Source organism: Lacerta agilis, chromosome 4 (genome assembly GCF_009819535.1).
Source record: "Lacerta agilis isolate rLacAgi1 chromosome 4, rLacAgi1.pri, whole genome shotgun sequence".
NCBI classification, from domain to species: domain Eukaryota; kingdom Metazoa; phylum Chordata; class Lepidosauria; order Squamata; family Lacertidae; genus Lacerta; species Lacerta agilis.
In genome coordinates this window covers 13,316,339-13,334,714 of record NC_046315.1, presented here as the reverse complement: position 1 = coordinate 13,334,714, position 18,376 = coordinate 13,316,339, and the positions used below count along the sequence as shown (strand labels likewise).

General features: G+C 46.5%; 1 protein-coding gene across 3 annotated transcripts in view; it reads left to right on the top strand.

Moving 5' to 3' along the window:
* Nucleotides 1-18,111, top strand: part of GRM5 (glutamate metabotropic receptor 5) — a 217,777-nt gene extending 199,666 nt beyond the window's left edge. The window contains exons 8-9 of one of the 3 annotated variants that reach the window (XM_033146097.1): nucleotides 4,063-4,158; nucleotides 17,079-18,111. In XM_033146097.1, the coding sequence (XP_033001988.1) occupies nucleotides 4,063-4,158; nucleotides 17,079-17,928 (946 nt within the window). In that variant the 3' untranslated portion in view covers nucleotides 17,929-18,111. The remainder of the gene's footprint in view (nucleotides 1-4,062; nucleotides 4,159-17,078) is intronic. The other 2 variants (XM_033146098.1, XM_033146099.1) reach the window with 2 other exon arrangements.
* Nucleotides 18,112-18,376: the final 265 nt, after the last annotated feature.

Genomic DNA, 18,376 nt, shown 5'->3' with positions numbered 1-18,376 from the left:
TTGTCTAATTAAGGGGCAATTACGGGGCAATAAATCACTTACCAGCGACAGTTGTGCAGGTGCAGGTGCTCCACACAGTCAGGACCCCTGGTTGTGCAGGGTTCCCCGTGGGGAAAGGCCACAGCCCAGGCCTCATCCAGTCTTGCCCTCGCCCCACTGCTTTCCCCTAGACAAAACTCAGTATTTACTGCTGAATCAGAACAAACGTCCATTGGGTTTTCTCTGGGTTGATGTTTGCTCCGATTGATCGCTGAAGTTTTCCAGGATAAAGCAGCGGAGCAAGGGCATAACCGCTTCAAGCAATGCCTGGAAAACAAGGGGAAAGTGGGAAACTGCTCAGGCATGTGCTTTCCAAGCATGGGACAAGCACAAGCCTGGGTGAGCCCTCAGTGGTACAGCACCTGGTTTGCAAGCAGAAGATTCCAGGCTCAATCCTAGGCTTCTCCAGGTAGGATTCCCTATCTGGAGAGCCACAGCCAGTCACTGTAAACAATACTGAGCAAGATGTTCCAATGGCAGGTGCAACAGAGCCACACATTTACTTTGCTCACGGAGGCATGGCTGACTAGGACATATTTGTAAGCACTCTGCAAATCACAACCCGTGCATTTTAATTTAAAGCCTTCCTCGGGGGGGAATAGAATTTGATGTTCTTCTTCAAAGAGAATTATCTTGGGGCATATCAGCACCACAGACTTAAAACGGCTTCATTAGTTGTGCTTCTGGGAGATTCTCTAAGGATTTCCTATGGAATTGTCAATACCCTTGACCCAAACTACAAATGCTTTTTGCGGGGGGGGGGGAGGTTAATGGCAGCCATACAGTTATGAAACTGCCACGTTACATATATAACCCTAGATATTAAATAGATATTATTGAAAGGATGAAGAAGAAGAAGAAGAAGAAGAAGAAGAAGAAGAAGAAGAAGAAAGCTAGCCTGAGAGGAAGGTTTCAAATTGAAATGTGATTTGTATTTAATAAGAACCAACTTGAACAATTCAGTTGTTATGATGTGTGAAGTTTGCACACCAGCCGGCAATTCTCACCTGCAATCCTGACACTCAGTTCTAGGAATCTTCTGATGCTGAGACCTTGAAGGGCACTACAGACTTTGCCCCCCACCCAAGGGTTTGCACAAACCACAGAGATAAAATAATGGATAGGTCTGGCAGTGGTACATATAAATGAGAACTCCTCTTTTAATTGCTACCAATGCAACGTACTTGCTTTTAAAAACTTAAGAACTTATTATCACGGTGGACAACCAGTTGTCTATAGGAAGCCTGAAAGCAGGACCTGAGTGCAACAGACACTCTTCATTTTTTTATTCCCAGCAACTGATATTCAGAGGCATGCTTCCTGTCCCCCCCTCTCAGCTTCCATGTTCCAATTACATATCCCCCACTGTCTCATTTGATACATGCCCAAGCTAAAGAACTGTTATTATGGTGCCCACATATGTATTGCAAAGTGTTTTTCAGGTGCTTGAGAATATACTTCGAGTCTCTGCCCCAAAGACTCTGCAGGTTTTGTTTTCCATTGTGTTTATTAAGTTTTATCAACAAACATGACAACAGAGTATGGTCATGAATTGCATCTTTTAAATAATGAATTCAAATCTACAGGATTTCCTCATCCCAGTCTACATGGACGTCAGAATTCTACAATTTCATGGCAAGGAAGTCTGGTTTGAGAAGCAGAGCCATTCCATCATAGCAGAATTGTGGTCTTTCTGCTGTCCTCTCCTTCTCCTTGCAGCAATGGAACTACAAATCTATGGTTTTCATGCACCAGTTACTGCTACACATGTTTTGAGCCTTGCACCCAGAGTAGAATTATGTATTTCGCGCTTTGGTTTTTATAGATAATAGCCGTGTCCCATTGTAATGCTAAGAGTATACCTGCACTTCAAACTTATACCATCTATTCCATAGACTTTTGGGAGCTGCAATTTGGTGTGAGTGCCAAACATTCTCTGTTTAGGATCCCCCATCCTTCTCATAGAACTACAATGCCCAGAGTTCACTAGGGAGAGGGAATGGTGGCGAAATCAGTTTGTAGTGGACATGCTTTCTATTCCACAGGCAGAGAACCTGGGGCCCTGGGGCTGCTGTTGGACTCCAGCTCCCATCAGCCACTCCAGCATCCCCAGCCAGCAGGCATGATGGGAGTTGTAGTCCAGCAACAGCCAGAGGATCACCAGAATTTTCCCCTCTCTGCTCTAATCCCTGGCTAGAATGAATTCACCGGATGTCAGAAATAGATTACTGGAGGTGGTATCGTGTGGTTTTTCTGTGGGTTGTTTTTGATGTGTGCAGTGAGCAAAAGGCAGCTCATGCAAGCAATCTTTCTCTTCTCCTCCCCTCTACATTCTGCAATTCCTCCCCAGGGAATGACTAAAAACATCTGGAGGGCCACAGGTTCCCACCCTCAAAAGAGAGAATACATTTTGGACTTGTGGTGATGACCCAAAACAGCACCATGCTTCTAATGGAGCGAGCTTCTGCTTACAGAAGTACACACTGCATTTAGTATCAAGATGTCATGCCATCCTTTTGTGGATTCTCCCCTCCCAAGGGGAGAACTTTTCTTGGTTCCTTTCTTCCTCTTTGGGCGCTTTTATTTCCCTCCCAATATGAGCGAAGGCTCCTTTGTCTCGGGAAGAGGACTCCTGTGATCCAGTTTGACTTCCTTTGTATCTTTCAGCGGTTTCAACTGCAGCCAAAGTGCCTCATCTTTTTCATTCATTTAGGAACCCCGACTTGAGTTAGTACGTATGCATATTATCTCTCTGTCTATCCTGCATGGTTCTCATTTATAACCTGCAATCTCGGCACAGCCTTGCACAGAACACTGCTTTGGTGGAATCAGTAATTGGTCAGAGATATTAATCGATGCTCTGGCTACATCACAAATGCCACTTTGACGTGCGTTCTGAATCTCGCTGCTCAGTTTTGGCTGCTCTGGGTATATTTGGAGCTGAGAAGGCAGTTGTTTTGGATGCACTTGATCAGAGATGGAGGGCCTGTGACCCTGTGGATGCTATTTGACTCCCAACTCCCATCAATCCCAGCCAGTATAGCCAGTGGTCAGTGATGATGCGAGTTGGAATCTAACCACATCTGGGAAGCTGCTCCTCCTCTCAATGAGTGTGTTACAGCTATCTCTCCCACCTCACCCATAGTCCCCACAATTTTTCTCCCCAAAGCACAATACGAGCACCGGCGGGACCGTTGTTATTTTCATGCAACACCAACTTAATTCTCAGCTAAGGGTCGCCTGCTCTTTTTGGCTATTCCCCACACATTAACTGGTGGTCAGTAAATGGGATCCCTATTATATTTTGTTACTTAGATGCTGCTAATGAGGGCACTTAAATAATGATACTGAGTACTGATGGGATTTAATGAAAGAACCATGTCTGTGAGTGGAATATCGCCAGCAGATGGTGAACATAGCCCACACCAAGGATGGGGAAACTTTGACCTTCCAGATGTTGCCAAACTGCGACTTCCACCATCCCTGACCATTGGCCATGCTGGCTGGGGCTGAAGGGGGCTGGGTTCCAACAGCATCTGAAGGTCCACAGTTTCCCTATCCCTTTCCACACTTTCCAAGGCCCATGCCAGCATGTGGAATAATCCCCTCCACTCCTTGTAGCTGCTTCCAATCAGCACATGCACCCCAGGGGAGGCTGATTTTCACCAGAGGAGCACTTCCCCCTTACAACTTCTCCTTCCTACAACTTCTCCTCCCAATCTTTCCATTCCCCCTTGCTTGGGGTGAGGTTCCTAAGCATATATCACATGGTAAAGGGCTGGTATTTTGGATCCTGTTTGCCATACACAGAGACACACACCAAAGGAACCAAGTGGTCCGCATATAGGGCTGTAAGGTCTATGGCAGCAGAGGCCTATGGCAGCCTTTGGGAGGCCCACGGTGATATGCGCATGTGCCTTCCTCTCCCTCCCTTTGCACAGCCGCCGTTTGACAGGGTGACTCCCGAGCACACGGTCACTTCTCTCTGTTTTTGTTGCTCCTGTCCTCGTCCTGATGTGTTAGGTACAAAGGCAGGAAGCTGGCCCAGCACAAGTCGGAAATAGAATGTTTCACTCCAAAAGGGAGTATGGGAAATGGTGGGAGAGCAACAATGAGCAGGTAAGCTAAAGCATGAGCGTCGCTACCCCCTCCTTTCCCAGGCCATGTGAGATGTCTGTCAGTCGGAGGAGCATCTCAAGAGACATTGCCACCCACCTCCTCAATGTGTCAGCGCTGTACATCCCATACGATATGTCTGTAGAAGCTCGGACACCCACCGTTCCTTGTTTCCTTGTATGTTGTCGGAACCTGCAAACAGGGTTGCTAAGCCAACCTGGCCTCCTCTTGAGTCTGTGACAACAGCTTGATCTACAGCAGGCGAAGGGGGCAACTGCATGGAGAATGAAAGTGTTACCGCCTCATGTTTGTTGATCAAGGAGCAAAAAATAAAAAAGCTCAGCTTAAACAGAAGCTGGCAACCCTAGCTGCAAGACGGACACTGTCTTTCTCAGTGACGGGAACCGTTTTGTCCGTGATTTGTTATTTTGCCGCCCAAAAAGGAGACTCTTTGCAACAAAACATCCCCCCTGCTGGTATGTATTTTGGCCTAGCCCGGATGGCAAAGAATCATCAGCATTGGTCTCTGGTATGTGTTGCTCTGGGCTATACACATGGTGAATTTGTTACGAATATGCCACTGGCTTTATCCTTTTTATTTTAATACCAGTGATGTATTGTAATGATCGGACAAGGGCTTCCTGGGGCACTCTTGGCATTACTGAATTACTCTCAGGCATGCATAGTCAGCAATGACAGCACTACAAAATGCATGCCAAGAGCTTAAAGGATGTCTGAACAAACCCAGAGATCACCACTGAAGGACTCTGTGCTGCATTGAGCATGAAGACAATAAACAAAGAAATTAATAAGCAGCTTGGGGAGCTCAATCCTACCACCCAAAATCTCTCATCTGGCCTCCGGTATAGGGTCCTACTTATGTCCACCACATGCATCTGCACTTACGAATCTTTCTCTTGTATGGGATGAGGTGCAAGCAATGAAGGACTCTTCAGCCAAGAGAAAGTAAGAGAAATGTGATTCAGTTCGCATTTGAAGGTGAACCTGCCTTCAAAATAGGGAAGCAATTTTTTCCTCTAATTTCCCAGGTCTTACTAGTTCTTGTCAGATGCTGCCAGCCCAGGAGCAGGCAAGTGAGCTTCAGATGGCAGGTAGTTCGGATGGTATTTATCCTGTTTTTGAGAATCTTCTCCTGTGAAGCTAACATGTCACTGGCTCATAAATTATATTCACAGTCTAAGCTATTTTGTTTCAAAGCATTCCCCCAGCAACTTTAACATGCACAAAGGACATTTACTCATTCTCGCTAAATTACTTTCCCTAAAAATTCTTCATCAGCATAAACTTGGAGACATACATAATTTCTCCTAGATAAGGCAGGCTCTAAATTTCCTTTTGACAGCTCTAATATCAATACATCAACTTTTACAACTATCATTCCATCCATATATTCAGCTTATCACGTTGACACGTCTCTTAACCCAAAATTTATTGACCATCAACTGATAAACAAAACTTTAAGTGCCTTTATGACCTTGGATGACAGATTGAGCTTTCACCAAATTTGAGATAAACCTTTAACCATGAACATTAATGACCCAACATTATTCCTATGTTTGTGAAAACAAACCATTCTGCCTTCTGAATGAAGTTGAAATCAGTTACCCAAAATTCTTCTGGAGCTCACTTCAGAGCTGTGTACTTCCTTCAAAAAATTATTACACTTAATTATTTACAATGTCAACTTCTTAATTATTTCTCATGGACCATCCTCATTTGGCTATGACTTGATTTTGTTAAGATAAAATATGATCTGTTCTTTATTTGGAGATGGATTAATATATCAGTAGCCAGTCCAGAAAAACTAAAGCATCTATAGCATAATATCTGTGACACTGTGAAAAATTAGATTCTGACCAGAGATAGTAGGATATGTCATTTTAGCCAGGAATCATGAACAGGCAGATCCAGATCCCTAAAGCAATCTCATCTGACAACTGAATCAACTTTTAATCAAGATGAAGTAGAAAGTTTACAGTTTCACTTGCAAGGAATATAAACTTGGTTGCTAAAACCATAAGAGATAAAGGAATTTCCCATTTTAGTGTTGACATTCCTCTCTGGGTGTTACATCAAATATCCCTGAATGATAGAGCTCCATCACTGTCAAGTTCTTACAGTGACATGTCTCCGTCATTATTTTAGAGCCTGACCACCTTGGTGACAAATTGTGGACAGGGTTTCAGAATTGAAAACAGTGTGTGTCCCCACAAAAATTACGAAAGTCAACCTTCTCCAAAAGCGTTTGGATAAGCTACCAAGCATCATTCAAAATGAATAACAATCCCCTTTTTAATGGACTCCCGGGTGTTCCTTCAATGGCGATCTTTGAGTTGTTCAGGTCATCAATTTAATCCCTGCTGTTCTGTCTTTTTATTCCCTAGTTGGGCTTCAATGATGTCAGCAGTGGTCGATTGTGTTCACACATCTGCTCAGGATTGATCCACAGCTTCTGTTTGTTTGTCAACCTCTCTGTGTGGCATTCTCTCTCTCTCTCTCTCTCTCTCTCTCTCTCTCTCTCTCTCTCTCCCTTTCCCTCTCCCCCCCCCCATCTCTCTCTTCTCTCTTTTTCTCTCTCTTGTCATGGCTGTGCCCATTTCTAACTTGATTGATCTGTTCTGGAAAAAGAACAGCAATTCAGTTGAAGAACAAGAAGCAAATTGGTGGGGAAGAAAAGTGCATGCAAATATCAATTACTCATATGCCGTTTTATCCTGTTGACAGCGGGGAGGGGAGGGGTTCTTCCCCACAGTATATGCAATCTTTGTCCTGTATATTTTTCCTCCAGTGAAGAGCCAATATTCATTCTATAGCATGATGAATTTCATTTCAGTAGAGCTGAGAGACAGCATGCTACTGAGGAAGATTTTGTTAGCTTAAATCTTATTAAACAGGCCGAGGACATTTCTACTTGCATGGAGGTAAATGTGCCTGAAATCAATGGGGCTTTACTTCCAGGGAATTTTGATACAAAAGTCTCACAGGTAGAGCAAAGGTCTATCAGCAAACCCAAGAGAGAATTTTAGATATGCATATCTGGTGGGAGAATTCCACTTTCCTCTGTGGGCCACAGACGTGTCAGTCTTGGTGTGGCGAATCTGCAGCAGTGCTCAGTTTAGACAGTGCTTTGGAGCATTGATGCATGACCTTACCTTGTCAGCTGTATGACAAGTGAGTGTGTGCCATGAGACTGTACGGAATATGAAACTTGTACATGTCTTTGAATTCAGGCTGGGCAATATATTGTCCAAAACAGATTTGAAGTCCATATTGTGATATCAGTTTCATAATTTTTGACCTGGCAATATATTGTGAATCATTGTGTATGCGCGTGTGCTATGCAAAAAATCAAAATGTGGGGGAAACCGTGGAGACAGCCAATGCTTCTCTCAATTCCTGCAGTCCCTGTTGACTCTGCTGGCTCAACTCTCCCCTGCCTCCTGCAGGGGGAAAAACTGTGAAGCTAGCCAATGCCTCTACATAGCTCCTTCCTTATTTCAGCCATCATGATATATCGCTATATCACAATGTTTAGCTGGTGATATATCACGATGTTGAAAACCAGATATCGGCCAGCCCTGCTTTGGATTAATGCTCATGTTTTGCGCCAATAACACAGGCTTGGCACAATGGGCTTTGGGAGCCAATCCTGTACTTCCCTTGCCTTGTGCAGTGTAGACCAAACACTGCAGCCAATAAAACAATTGTTTCCACAATTCCTTAGGGAACTTTTGACTTTCCAGATGCTGCTGGGCTACAATTCCCATCAACCCCAGCAAGCATGGCTAGTGCCCAGCGAATGATGGGTGCTGTAGTTCAGCAGCATCTGGAAGGCCAAAGATTCCCCACATCTGGCTTTTGGGAAAGGGTCGTCCAAGTCTTCATCATATGAATGTCGATAAAACCCAGTAATGGACATGACAACAGAAGGAACTGAGGCTAGAAGAGCAGAAACCATTTTCTCTTTTCATGTAGGCACAGATATTTAACTTGTGTTGTTCTAGTTATTTTCTGTCTGTGCCAACATGGGGATAAATCATGGCAGGGATGAAGGACCTTTAACTCCCTGGATGTTGATGGATTCCTGCTCCCATCAGCTCTAGCCAGCAAGATCAATGTTCAGGGATGAGGAGAGTCTGTAGCCCAGAAACATCAGGAGGGCTGTAGGTTCCCCACTCCATATTGAAGGCATTGAGATTGGCTGACTTATCATCACAGAGACAAACCCTCATGCAAGCTGTTGCGAGATAGATATACGTTTCCTATTTGTTGCATTTAATTAAGTCGGTAATTTTAAGCCATAGCCGCGCTACCAAGGCATCGATGTTTTGACAGCCTCATAAAACATCCCATCACATAACTGATTTTAGATGATGGAAGTGAAAGCTATTAGTGGGTGGCTTGTGACTGATTGTTGCTCAAATATAAAAGTGCCTTGCAAACAACTAACATCATGCACATAAAAATGTTTCATGTTTGTGCAACAGCTCCCATTTTGTGGTTTTCTCCGGCTTCCTTTCCATGGAAGGAAATCGCTCGGAAGAATCCACCTTTCCAGCTCAGTTCACATGATATTGCCAGGCTCCTGTGACTGTTTGAGCTGATGTGTTGACTTTTCCCAAGGTGTCATTGTAAGCAACATGGCCATGACGCAGCTTCCAACTTTTGGAGCCCAGATTGGTTTGCATGGTCCATTCTAACACCGATAATCCAGAGAAGGAGGAACATCTAAGTTCTGTTTGGGTGCAATGCCTGAACAGGAAATATGGGTGCTAATAGGAGGCATGGGGTCCTGCTCACTCGTCCTCTTCCACACCATCCGTGTGTGCTCCAGACCACACCATCTCTGATCTTGGCCTTCCCCTACTGAGTTTGCATTAACATTGAGTAGAAGCCCTGTGTGATCAGGAACCCTGAAAAAGGAGGCTTCTCAATCTCATGGAGACTTCTATTCATGTTCAAGCAAACATGAGCAGAGGTCCCCTTTAGACCTTCCTCATTCAACATAGAAAATTTGGGGCATGCAGAGGCAGGGGCGTTGTGTACAATTGCGACTGCCCCATAGCAAAAGGGATATTGTAGAGTAAGTAAAGCCAACCCAAATGATCAAGGGGCTGCAGTAACTCCCCTATGAGGAGGCCATAGCCCCAGGTGCCTGTCATTGGGGGGCATCTGGGTCCCAGAGCCCAGTCTGGCAGTGCCACCACACACCCCATCCCCTCACTGATTGGCCGTCTGGTTAGTGTTGGGGGGGTGCACCCATAGGCAGGCGGACAGGCAGAGTGGTGCAGCGCAGCACAGCCCCGTGAACCCTCTGTGCCCTGCGCCCACCCAGTGAGGGCAGCGAAGGTTAGGCTGGTGTGGCGGGATTTCGTTTACCCTGTGTACCCAGTGCCTGGTCCCACCCGGTGCATGTGCACATGCATGCCGGGCACCAGCGAATTGCACAACACTGCGAATTTGCTACCACAGGATGCAGTGATGGCCACCAACTTTAGAAGAGTATTAGGCAAATCAACAGAGGATATGGCTATCAATAGCCATCATGGCTATCTACTCCGTACACTGTTGGGGGCAATAAGGCTCTGGATACCATTTTCTGAGGGGCACAAGTGGGCAAAGAACTGCTGAGGGCTTCTCACAGGCTCCTTTGATAAAAGGGTGCTGGACTAGTTGGGCCTTTGGTCTCCTGCCTCCTACTAACACCCCAACAGGGTTCTCTAGACCTTTGATGGAGGTATTTTAAGCAGAGGGTTGCTGCAGTTGCAAGATTGCTCCATTGAGCAGGGGGTTCCACTACATGGCATCTAAGGTTTCTCCCAACTCTTAAAAACCTATTCAGTTGCTTTTTTGCAGAGTCAGGCTATTGGTCATCTAGGGCAGCACTGTCTGGGCTGACCAATGGCAGCTTACTAGATTTTCACACAGCCACAGGGGATGCTGTGTGTTCCATCACTTTGCATGTCTTTCTTGTGCAAAGCCTGGCTTGTTCAGCCTGCATGTCGCAAGCCCTTATATAGCTCGGCAGCTAGGCAGATCTGAGACACTACTGAGCTGTGCTGCTGTTTGTTTTTATGGTAAGCTTGCAGCTCCAGCCAAAGCTTTGAGTGTCTTTCCCCCCCCCCCCAAACGGAAGCCTAAGGTGACTTTTACTATCTTGCAGCTGCAACTGCAGAGGAGGAGAAAAAAACAACAGCATTTTAACTTGAGATATCCACCGCTATAAGCACTCATCTGTGCTCTTTTAAAAAATAATTACAAAGGTGCAGAGATTTTTTACAGCAGTGGGTTTTCCAGAAAATGCTGCACAATCAATGAGATATTGATGCCCCCAAATTCCTGGGAATTGCAAGAGGGGAGAGTGCTGTTGTCCTCAGGTTCTGCTTCTGGGCTTCTCAAGGGCATTGTCGGCCACTGTCATAACACGATGCTGGATAGCTCAGTCGGTAGAGCATGAGACGCTTAACCTCAGGATTGTAGGTTTGAGCCCCAAATTGGTCAAAAGATTCCCACATGATGCTCGGGTCCCTTCCAATTCTCCAATTCCATGATTGTATGATTTCATGGCATAATGGGCCATTGGCCTGAGCCAGCAGAAATCTCCCTTCGTTATTTCTGTTCAAGCATTCGGCATGTGCCAAGTGCTGAATGTGCGAAGGGGCTTCTGAGAATGCACCTGGGTTGTCCTGCCTCAAGTAACAAAGATATGTGTGGGGGGACAGCCCATAGCTCGGTGGTGGAGGGTCTGCTTTGCATGCAGAAAGTGCCAGGTTCAAGTCCTGGCATCTCCAGTTAGGAATGGGAACGTCCCCTGATGAAACCCTGGAGAGCTTCTGCCAGTCGGTGAAGACAATGCTGAGTTAGGTGAGCCATTGACCTGATTGAGTTTCCTACGTCCCACTGTGGGGGAAATGCGTGATAGGAGAAACAAAAGTTATGTTGAATTTTCATGAGACTTTTAAAAAAGGGAAAAGGAACTGATAATAATAATAATAATAATATTTATTATTTATACCCCGCCCATCTGGCTGGATCTCCCCAGCCACTCTGGGCGGCTTCCAACAGAAATCAAATACAAAAATATCAAACATTAAAAACTTCCCTAAAAAGGGCTGCCTTCAGGTTTCTTCTGAATGTCAGGTAGTTGTTTATTTCCCTGACCTGTGATGGGAGGGCGTTCCACAGGGCGGGCGCCACTACCGAGAAGGCCCTCTGCCTGGTTCCCTGTAGTTTTGCTTCTCGCAGTGAGGGAACCGACAGAAGGCCCTCGGCGCTGGATCTCAGTGTCCGGGCTGAATGATGGGGGTGGAGACGCTCCTTCAGGTATACAGGACCGAGGCCGTTTAGGGCTTTAAAGGTCAGCACCAACACTTTGAATTGTGCTCGGAAACGTACTGGGAGCCAATGCAGATCTCTCAGGACCGGTGTTATGTGGTCCCGGCGGCCACTCCCAGTCACCAGTCTAGCTGCCGCATTTTGGATTAATTGCAGTTTCCGGGTCACCTTCAAAGGTAGCCCCACATAGAGCGCATTGCAGTAGTCCAAGCGGGAGATAACCAGAGCATGCACCACCTTGGTGAGACAGTCCGCGGGCAGGTAGGGTCTCAGCCTGCGTACCAGGTGGAGCTGGTAGACAGCTGCCCTGGATACAGAATTAACCTGCGCTTCCATGGACAGCTGTGAGTCCAAAATGACTCCCAGGCTGCGCACCTGGTCCTTCAGGGGCACAGTTACCCCATTCAGGACCAGGGAATCCTCCACACCTGCCCTCCTCCTGTCCCCCAAAAACAGTACTTCTGTCTTGTCAGGATTCAACCTCAATCTGTTAGCCGCCATCCATCCTCTGATGTGAAAATATGCAAAAATGGGGGGGGGGGGAATTGGGAAAATAGGAAATTGAGAGAAACAAAAAATGTCAGATTCACCCAGTGGGTTAGAGAGAGAGAAAGGGAGGGAGGGAGGGAGAGAGGAAGAGAGAGAGAGAGAGAGAGAGAGAGAGAGAGAGAGAGAGAGGCATGCCTGCCTGCCTGCCTGTGAGCTTGGCAAGGGTTGACAAACCCAACCAAAATCTTAACAGCAATAAGGACACTTTGTGACAGGGATGGCGAAGGTGAAAGATTATTCGAGGGATGAAGAGCACTGGGACATTGGGAATGCATTCTGCGGAAAGCAGCCTTCAGTATTTGAGGAGGGACAATGACTTTTGCATGTTTGTCAAACGTCGCTTTGTTTTCCCTCAAAGAGAAAGCCAGTGATGCGATCTGACTGACCCCTCAGTTAAACCTCCCAGATGGGCACATGCGTCCTGAGGCCTATTTGGGTAGGGGTGGGTGGGTGGCAGAAGGGAATTTTAAAATAGCCTTCTGCCTCCAATTTCCTGGAAATGCCACTGGGTTTTTTTTATGATTGACGCACTTTAGGGAGTGAAGAGGCTTAATTTGCTACATGAACGTGACACAGAACTCCACAGTAAAAAAAAAAAAAAAGAATGAAAAGAAAAGAAAAGAAACCAGTCTGGCACTTTCAATATATGGAGATGGCAAAGAGCCCAGCTTGGGGTGGCAGTCGCTGACTGGAGACTCAGTGCCTCCCTGGCTATTAAATGACACACTTCTGCTCTGTCAAGCAGGTGGCCTTTAATTAGGCAATTAGCTCCCAACAACGCCAGTTGTGCAGTCACCCTGAATGGCTGGACAAATCCTCTCAGAACCTAGGTGGACAGTACGTGAGGGAAATGAATATACAGGTGAAACTCGAAAAATTAGAATATCGTGGAAAGGTTCGTTTCTTTCAGTAATTCAACTTAAAAGGTGAAACTAATATATGAGATAGACTCGTGACATGCAAAGTGAGATATGTCAAGCCTTTATTTGTTATAATTGTGATGAATATGGCGTACAGCTGATGAGAACCCCAAATTCAACAATTTCAAATAATCATCACAATTATAACAAATAAAGGCTTGACATATCTCGCTTTGCATGTCATGAGTCTATCTCATATACAGTGGTACCCCGCTAGACGAATTCCTCGCTAGATGAAAAACTCGCTAGATGAAAGGCATTCGCTAGTGAAAGGCTGTCTCACAAGATGAATTTTTCTATGGGCTTGCCTTGCAAGACGAAAAATTTCCGCGATTCCCCCCCCCCCCCCGTCAAACCGCTATTCCCCCGTTGGTGCTTCGCAAGACGAAAAATTCGTTATACGACAGCACTCGCAGAATGAATTAATTTCGTCTTGCGAGGCACCACTGTATTAAACTCCAGTAGCCAATGAAAACAATTGCTTACATAAATTGACTTTTTCACGATATTCTAATTTTTCGAGTTCAACCTGTATGCACGCAAGACTTCCTCGTCAAAAGACTGCTAACTCTCTCTATTCCAGCGTTCCAAAAAGTCTGGAGGCTCCAGGCCAGGAAACTCAACCCCTAATCTCAGGGTGAATGAGAGAGACCATCATAATAACGCATGTCACAGCCTCACTGTGCCTACCTTGCTTTGGGGTGGGCATTTAGCTGCATTTTATCTGCCTTGGTGTCATTTGTGTGATGCTGCATTGGATTCTGGTCTGGGAGAGATATCAATAAAGATGTCAATAAGCCCTTAAACTACAAATCCCATGAAAGATCGGCCAGGAATTAAGAAATTTAATTCATGTGGGAATGGAAAACAAGTAAATCTCCAACTAAGTTTCTCGTGAGAGTGAGTATCCCACCCACCCACCCTACTTCTCTGGTTTTCTTGACTCTTCTCTTTACACATAAACTTCCAGAAGCAGAGGTATAATTTCCTAGCCTTAGTTCTAGTCTAAGAATCCCATCCCCTCGGGGATGACACCCAGGGCGGGCCACACACCCCGCGCCCCCGCTTCCTCCTCCAGTGCCCATCCATACTCCACTCTGGTCCCAGAGCTACTAACTGCATTAACTCACAAATCCCAGCTACTCCTTTACCAACATTTCATCCTCCTGCTCCCTCTTACCTGAAATTTTTACAGCAAAGCCCCTCCTCCCATCCAGTCACAATGTAAAACACAGTTCTCTACAGGTACTTTCAAACACGGGGAATGTTGCATTAGTTTTCCTGATCCTAATGCTAGCACTTGGGTCCATTTTTTTGAACATTTCTTCCACACTGCAGTGCCTTTTGCTTTATGGAACAGTCGCTTCCTGACTGGTACAGGCACATATTGCACTAACGTGCATTCGCACCAGTGGGTGTGGTGTGGCAAAACAAGGAGCATCATTGGACAATGCCTCTACTCCTCCATCCTTTCCGCACATACATGCTCAGGACCCCCTATGATTTCCTATGAAAACAAATAGAAGGAACTGCATACAGGTATACTGCCCCAAATTTCATCACTCCCACAATTCTTTGGGTTAATGGGGTTGCAAATTATTTTTCCCACCCCCTGAAACCGATGAACACAGAAAGGAGTGTTAAACTTCCACTATTCCAAAAGTCATAGAAAAGCTCAGATATAATACAGAAATTAACAATTAGTGAAATGGAATAGATGGCTATGTGAATGCAGCCTACATCGACTGCAGAACACGTGTGACCACTTGTACTGTATTAGCTTGTCAAGTGTTGAAGAAGGATTTCACCACTGGCATTGCCCCCTGTTTCACCAGAGCCACCTCCACGATGTGTCTTGTGATGTATGTGCCTGCAGTGTGTAAATCCAGATGACTGGTCCATGCATTGTTTCCCCTGATCTTGAGGGAAGTGGTTGTGCGTTTGTGTGTAGTGTGTGTGATATGTTATTGTGTGTGGTGCAGTTATCAGTGGAGCTGCCCACTCTACAGTGAGAAGATTGTCTAGGTGGATGAGCCTGTGAACCATTTTGCAGCCCCAGCCCAGGCATGTTTGTTTTGTCTCAGCCTTTGCTTAACAGTTTGTACTTTGGAGATGCTCCATGATATGGATTGCTGGTTAATAATGTGTCGTTTATTTACATGGATTTGTGCGTGTGTGCCAGAGCAGAGAAGGCTTGAAACAGCTGTGTGAACTGTAGGGTATCTCTGCCGATGAAAAGGATGCTTCTCCTCATTCTTGTCGGTATGAATGGACCCAGAAACATTTCATCCTAGGGGAAGTGGACATAATGGCTTGCTCCTCATAGCCCAAGTGGAGAGGGGACATGATGGCCCTCTTCAAATACTTGTAGGACAGTTGCATAGAAGAAGAAAGCCAAGACTTTTTCTTTACTGCCCAGAGTTAGACCTTATGTTACAGGAGGCTAAATTTCAATTGAGCATTCAGAGAAGCTCCTTGAATGGTAAGAGCAGTTTGACAATGGAATCGCTTACCTGGAGAGGTGGTGGGTTTCGTTCCAAACTGGAGGTCTTCAAGAAGAGGCTGTACAGCAGTTGCAGGCGACCATTGATTCTCCGGATGTTGCTGAACTACAGCTCCCATCATCCCTGGTCATTGGCCATTCTTTCGGGGACTGATGGGAGTTGTAGTTCAGCAGCTTCAGGAGGACCTGCTGTACAGCTGTCTCCTTGCAATACTCTCTTTTCCAGGCACAGAGCTGAACAGGGTTGAACTAGATGGCGTACAAGGAGCCTTTCAACTCCACGAGTCTGTGGTGTCTGAAAAATCCTCCGCATTCTCTAGAATGCAGTAGAAGACATTGGTGGCTACCTGGTTTCATTTGGGTACCATGGTGGTTTATTTCAAGGCCAATTGCTGACTACAGCATTTGCTTATACTTATCTTGACACTTGCTTCTTTCGATAGCAGCTAGCAAATTTAGTTCAGTTAGCTTTCGGGAATGACACCTGAAGGGCTGTGATTCTGACATGTTTATTCAGCGCTGGCACCAGACTTCAATGGGGGCCCTTGGTGTGGTGCCAGCTTTGCTTCCCCACTGTACAACACACACACACACACACACACACACACACACACACAGTGAGGTTTGGGCTCAGTCCTGTTTGCAATATCTGGCTCCGCATGTTTTTCTGCTACTGACGCAATTCACTGCCCTCCACGGGGGCTTCAGTGTTGCTTGGGTGCTGGTGATTTTGAATGGGAGCTAAGCTCAGCTGCCACCCATGGGGGCTGCCTGCCATCTTAAGCGACCCCAAACGCATCACCCTAGACCACAGATAGAATCATAGAATCATAGAGTTGGAAGAGACCACAAGGGCCATCCAGTCCAACCCCCTGCCAAGCAGGAAACACCATCAAAGCATTCCTGACAGATGGCTGTCAAGCCTCCGCTTAAAGACCTCCAAAGAAGGAGACTCCACCACACTCCTTGGCAGCAAATTCCACTGTCAAACAGCTCTTACTGTCAGGAAGTTCTTCCTAATGTTTAGGTGGAATCTTCTTTCTTGTAGTTTGAATCCATTGCCCCGTGTCCGCTTCTCTGGAGCAGCAGAAAACAACCTTTCACCCTCCTCTATATGACATCCTTTTATATATTTGAACATGGCTATCATATCACCCCTTAACCTTCTCTTCTCCAGGCTAAACATACCCAGCTCCCTAAGCCGTTCCTCATAAGGCATTGTTTCCAGGCCTTTGACCATTTTGGTTGCCCTCCTCTGGACACGTTCCAGCTTGTCAGTGTCCCTGAAACCAATACATTTCATAGATCTGTGTGCCAGCGCGTGGCGTTTTGAGTAACCCAAAACGGTAGGTGGCCACTGCAGATGAGCTTGGCTCCCATTCAAAGGAGGTAACACTGCCTGCTGTGATGGGCTGAGTGCTGAGTAGCATCATGGCTGGCGTAAGCTGGCAAATGGGCATTCCAAACTCTTGGGGCTGTCAGAACATTGCCTTGAGCTGGCCAGCCACTTGTGATGTCCCTGCTGTTAAGAGCTCCCTTAGATATGAACCTTAAGTTCCTTCTCTCTCTCTCTCTCTCCTTTCCTTGTTTTGCAGCTCCAATGGGAAATCGGTCACATGGGCCCAGAACGAGAAGAGCACAAGCAGGGGAGCCCACCTCTGGCAGAGGCTTTCCGTTCATATCAACAAGAAGGAGAACCCCAACCAAACGGCCGTGATCAAGCCTTTCTCCAAAAGCACAGCCAGCAGCCAGCACAGCGGCAGCGGCGCCACACTCACCGTCCCGCTCCCAGAGTCCAGTGCCAAAACGCTTTACGACGTCTCCGAAGCAGAGGAGCACTACCCGGCTCAGTACCGAGCTCAGACCCCTTCCCCCATCAGCACCATCAGCCAGAGGACTGCCTCGCTCAGCCGGACGGAGGACGACGTCCCGACGTTCCAGACAGAGCAAACCCAGAGGAGCAGCTCCTCCCAAGGCTCCCTGATGGAGCAGATCAGCAGCGTGGTGACCCGCTTCACCGCCAACATCAGCGAACTCAACTCCATGATGCTCTCCACCACCACGCCGGGAGCCATGGTAGCCACCCCTCTGTGCTCTTCCTACTTGATCCCGAGAGAAATCCAGCTTCCTACCACCATGACGACGTTTGCAGAGATCCAGCCTCTCCCTGCCATCGAGGTCAACGGCGCATCTCAGTCGGCCAGGAAGCCATCCTGCGGCAGCGTCAAAGAGGGCCCTTCTTCGGCAGGAACACCAGCAGCGCCAAAGCCAGACCTCGAAGAGTTGGTGGCTTTGACGCCTCCCTCCCCCTTCAGGGACTCTGTCGACTCCGGGAGCGCTTCGCCCAGTTCCCCGGCCTCCGAATCCGCCCTGTGTATCCCCTCTTCGCCAAAATACGATTCGCTTATGATAAGAGATTATGCTCAGAGTTCTTCTTCTTTGTGAATGTAGCTCACGTTCAACCTTGGATCTCTACAGCTTCAAGACAACAGAGACGGGGAGGCCAACCCTCCAAGATCTCCGGTGTTTACAGACACAAATGAGAGTATTGGGTCACCTCGAATAAATAATAAAACACGGAAGCAGGAAAGGAAAAGACGAGTTGCGCTCTTTAAACACACACAAAATGGGGAAAAAAACTGTTAGCAGATCTTTGTGGCCTTAAAAACATGGGCTTTTAAATGAGATTAAAAAAAAACTGCACCTATCTTTGAGGGCTTATAAGGAGTCTCTTAAATCACATACCAAGTGCTTTGCATTAGTATATAACAATGAACCACCGACAACGCATATCGGAGAGGGTGTGAAAAGGAAGGTTGGCGTTAAGCAACCATCCAGCGTTTGTTTACTTGGATTCCTTAACCCAGAAGTGAACCTTGACCTTTTATCAAGA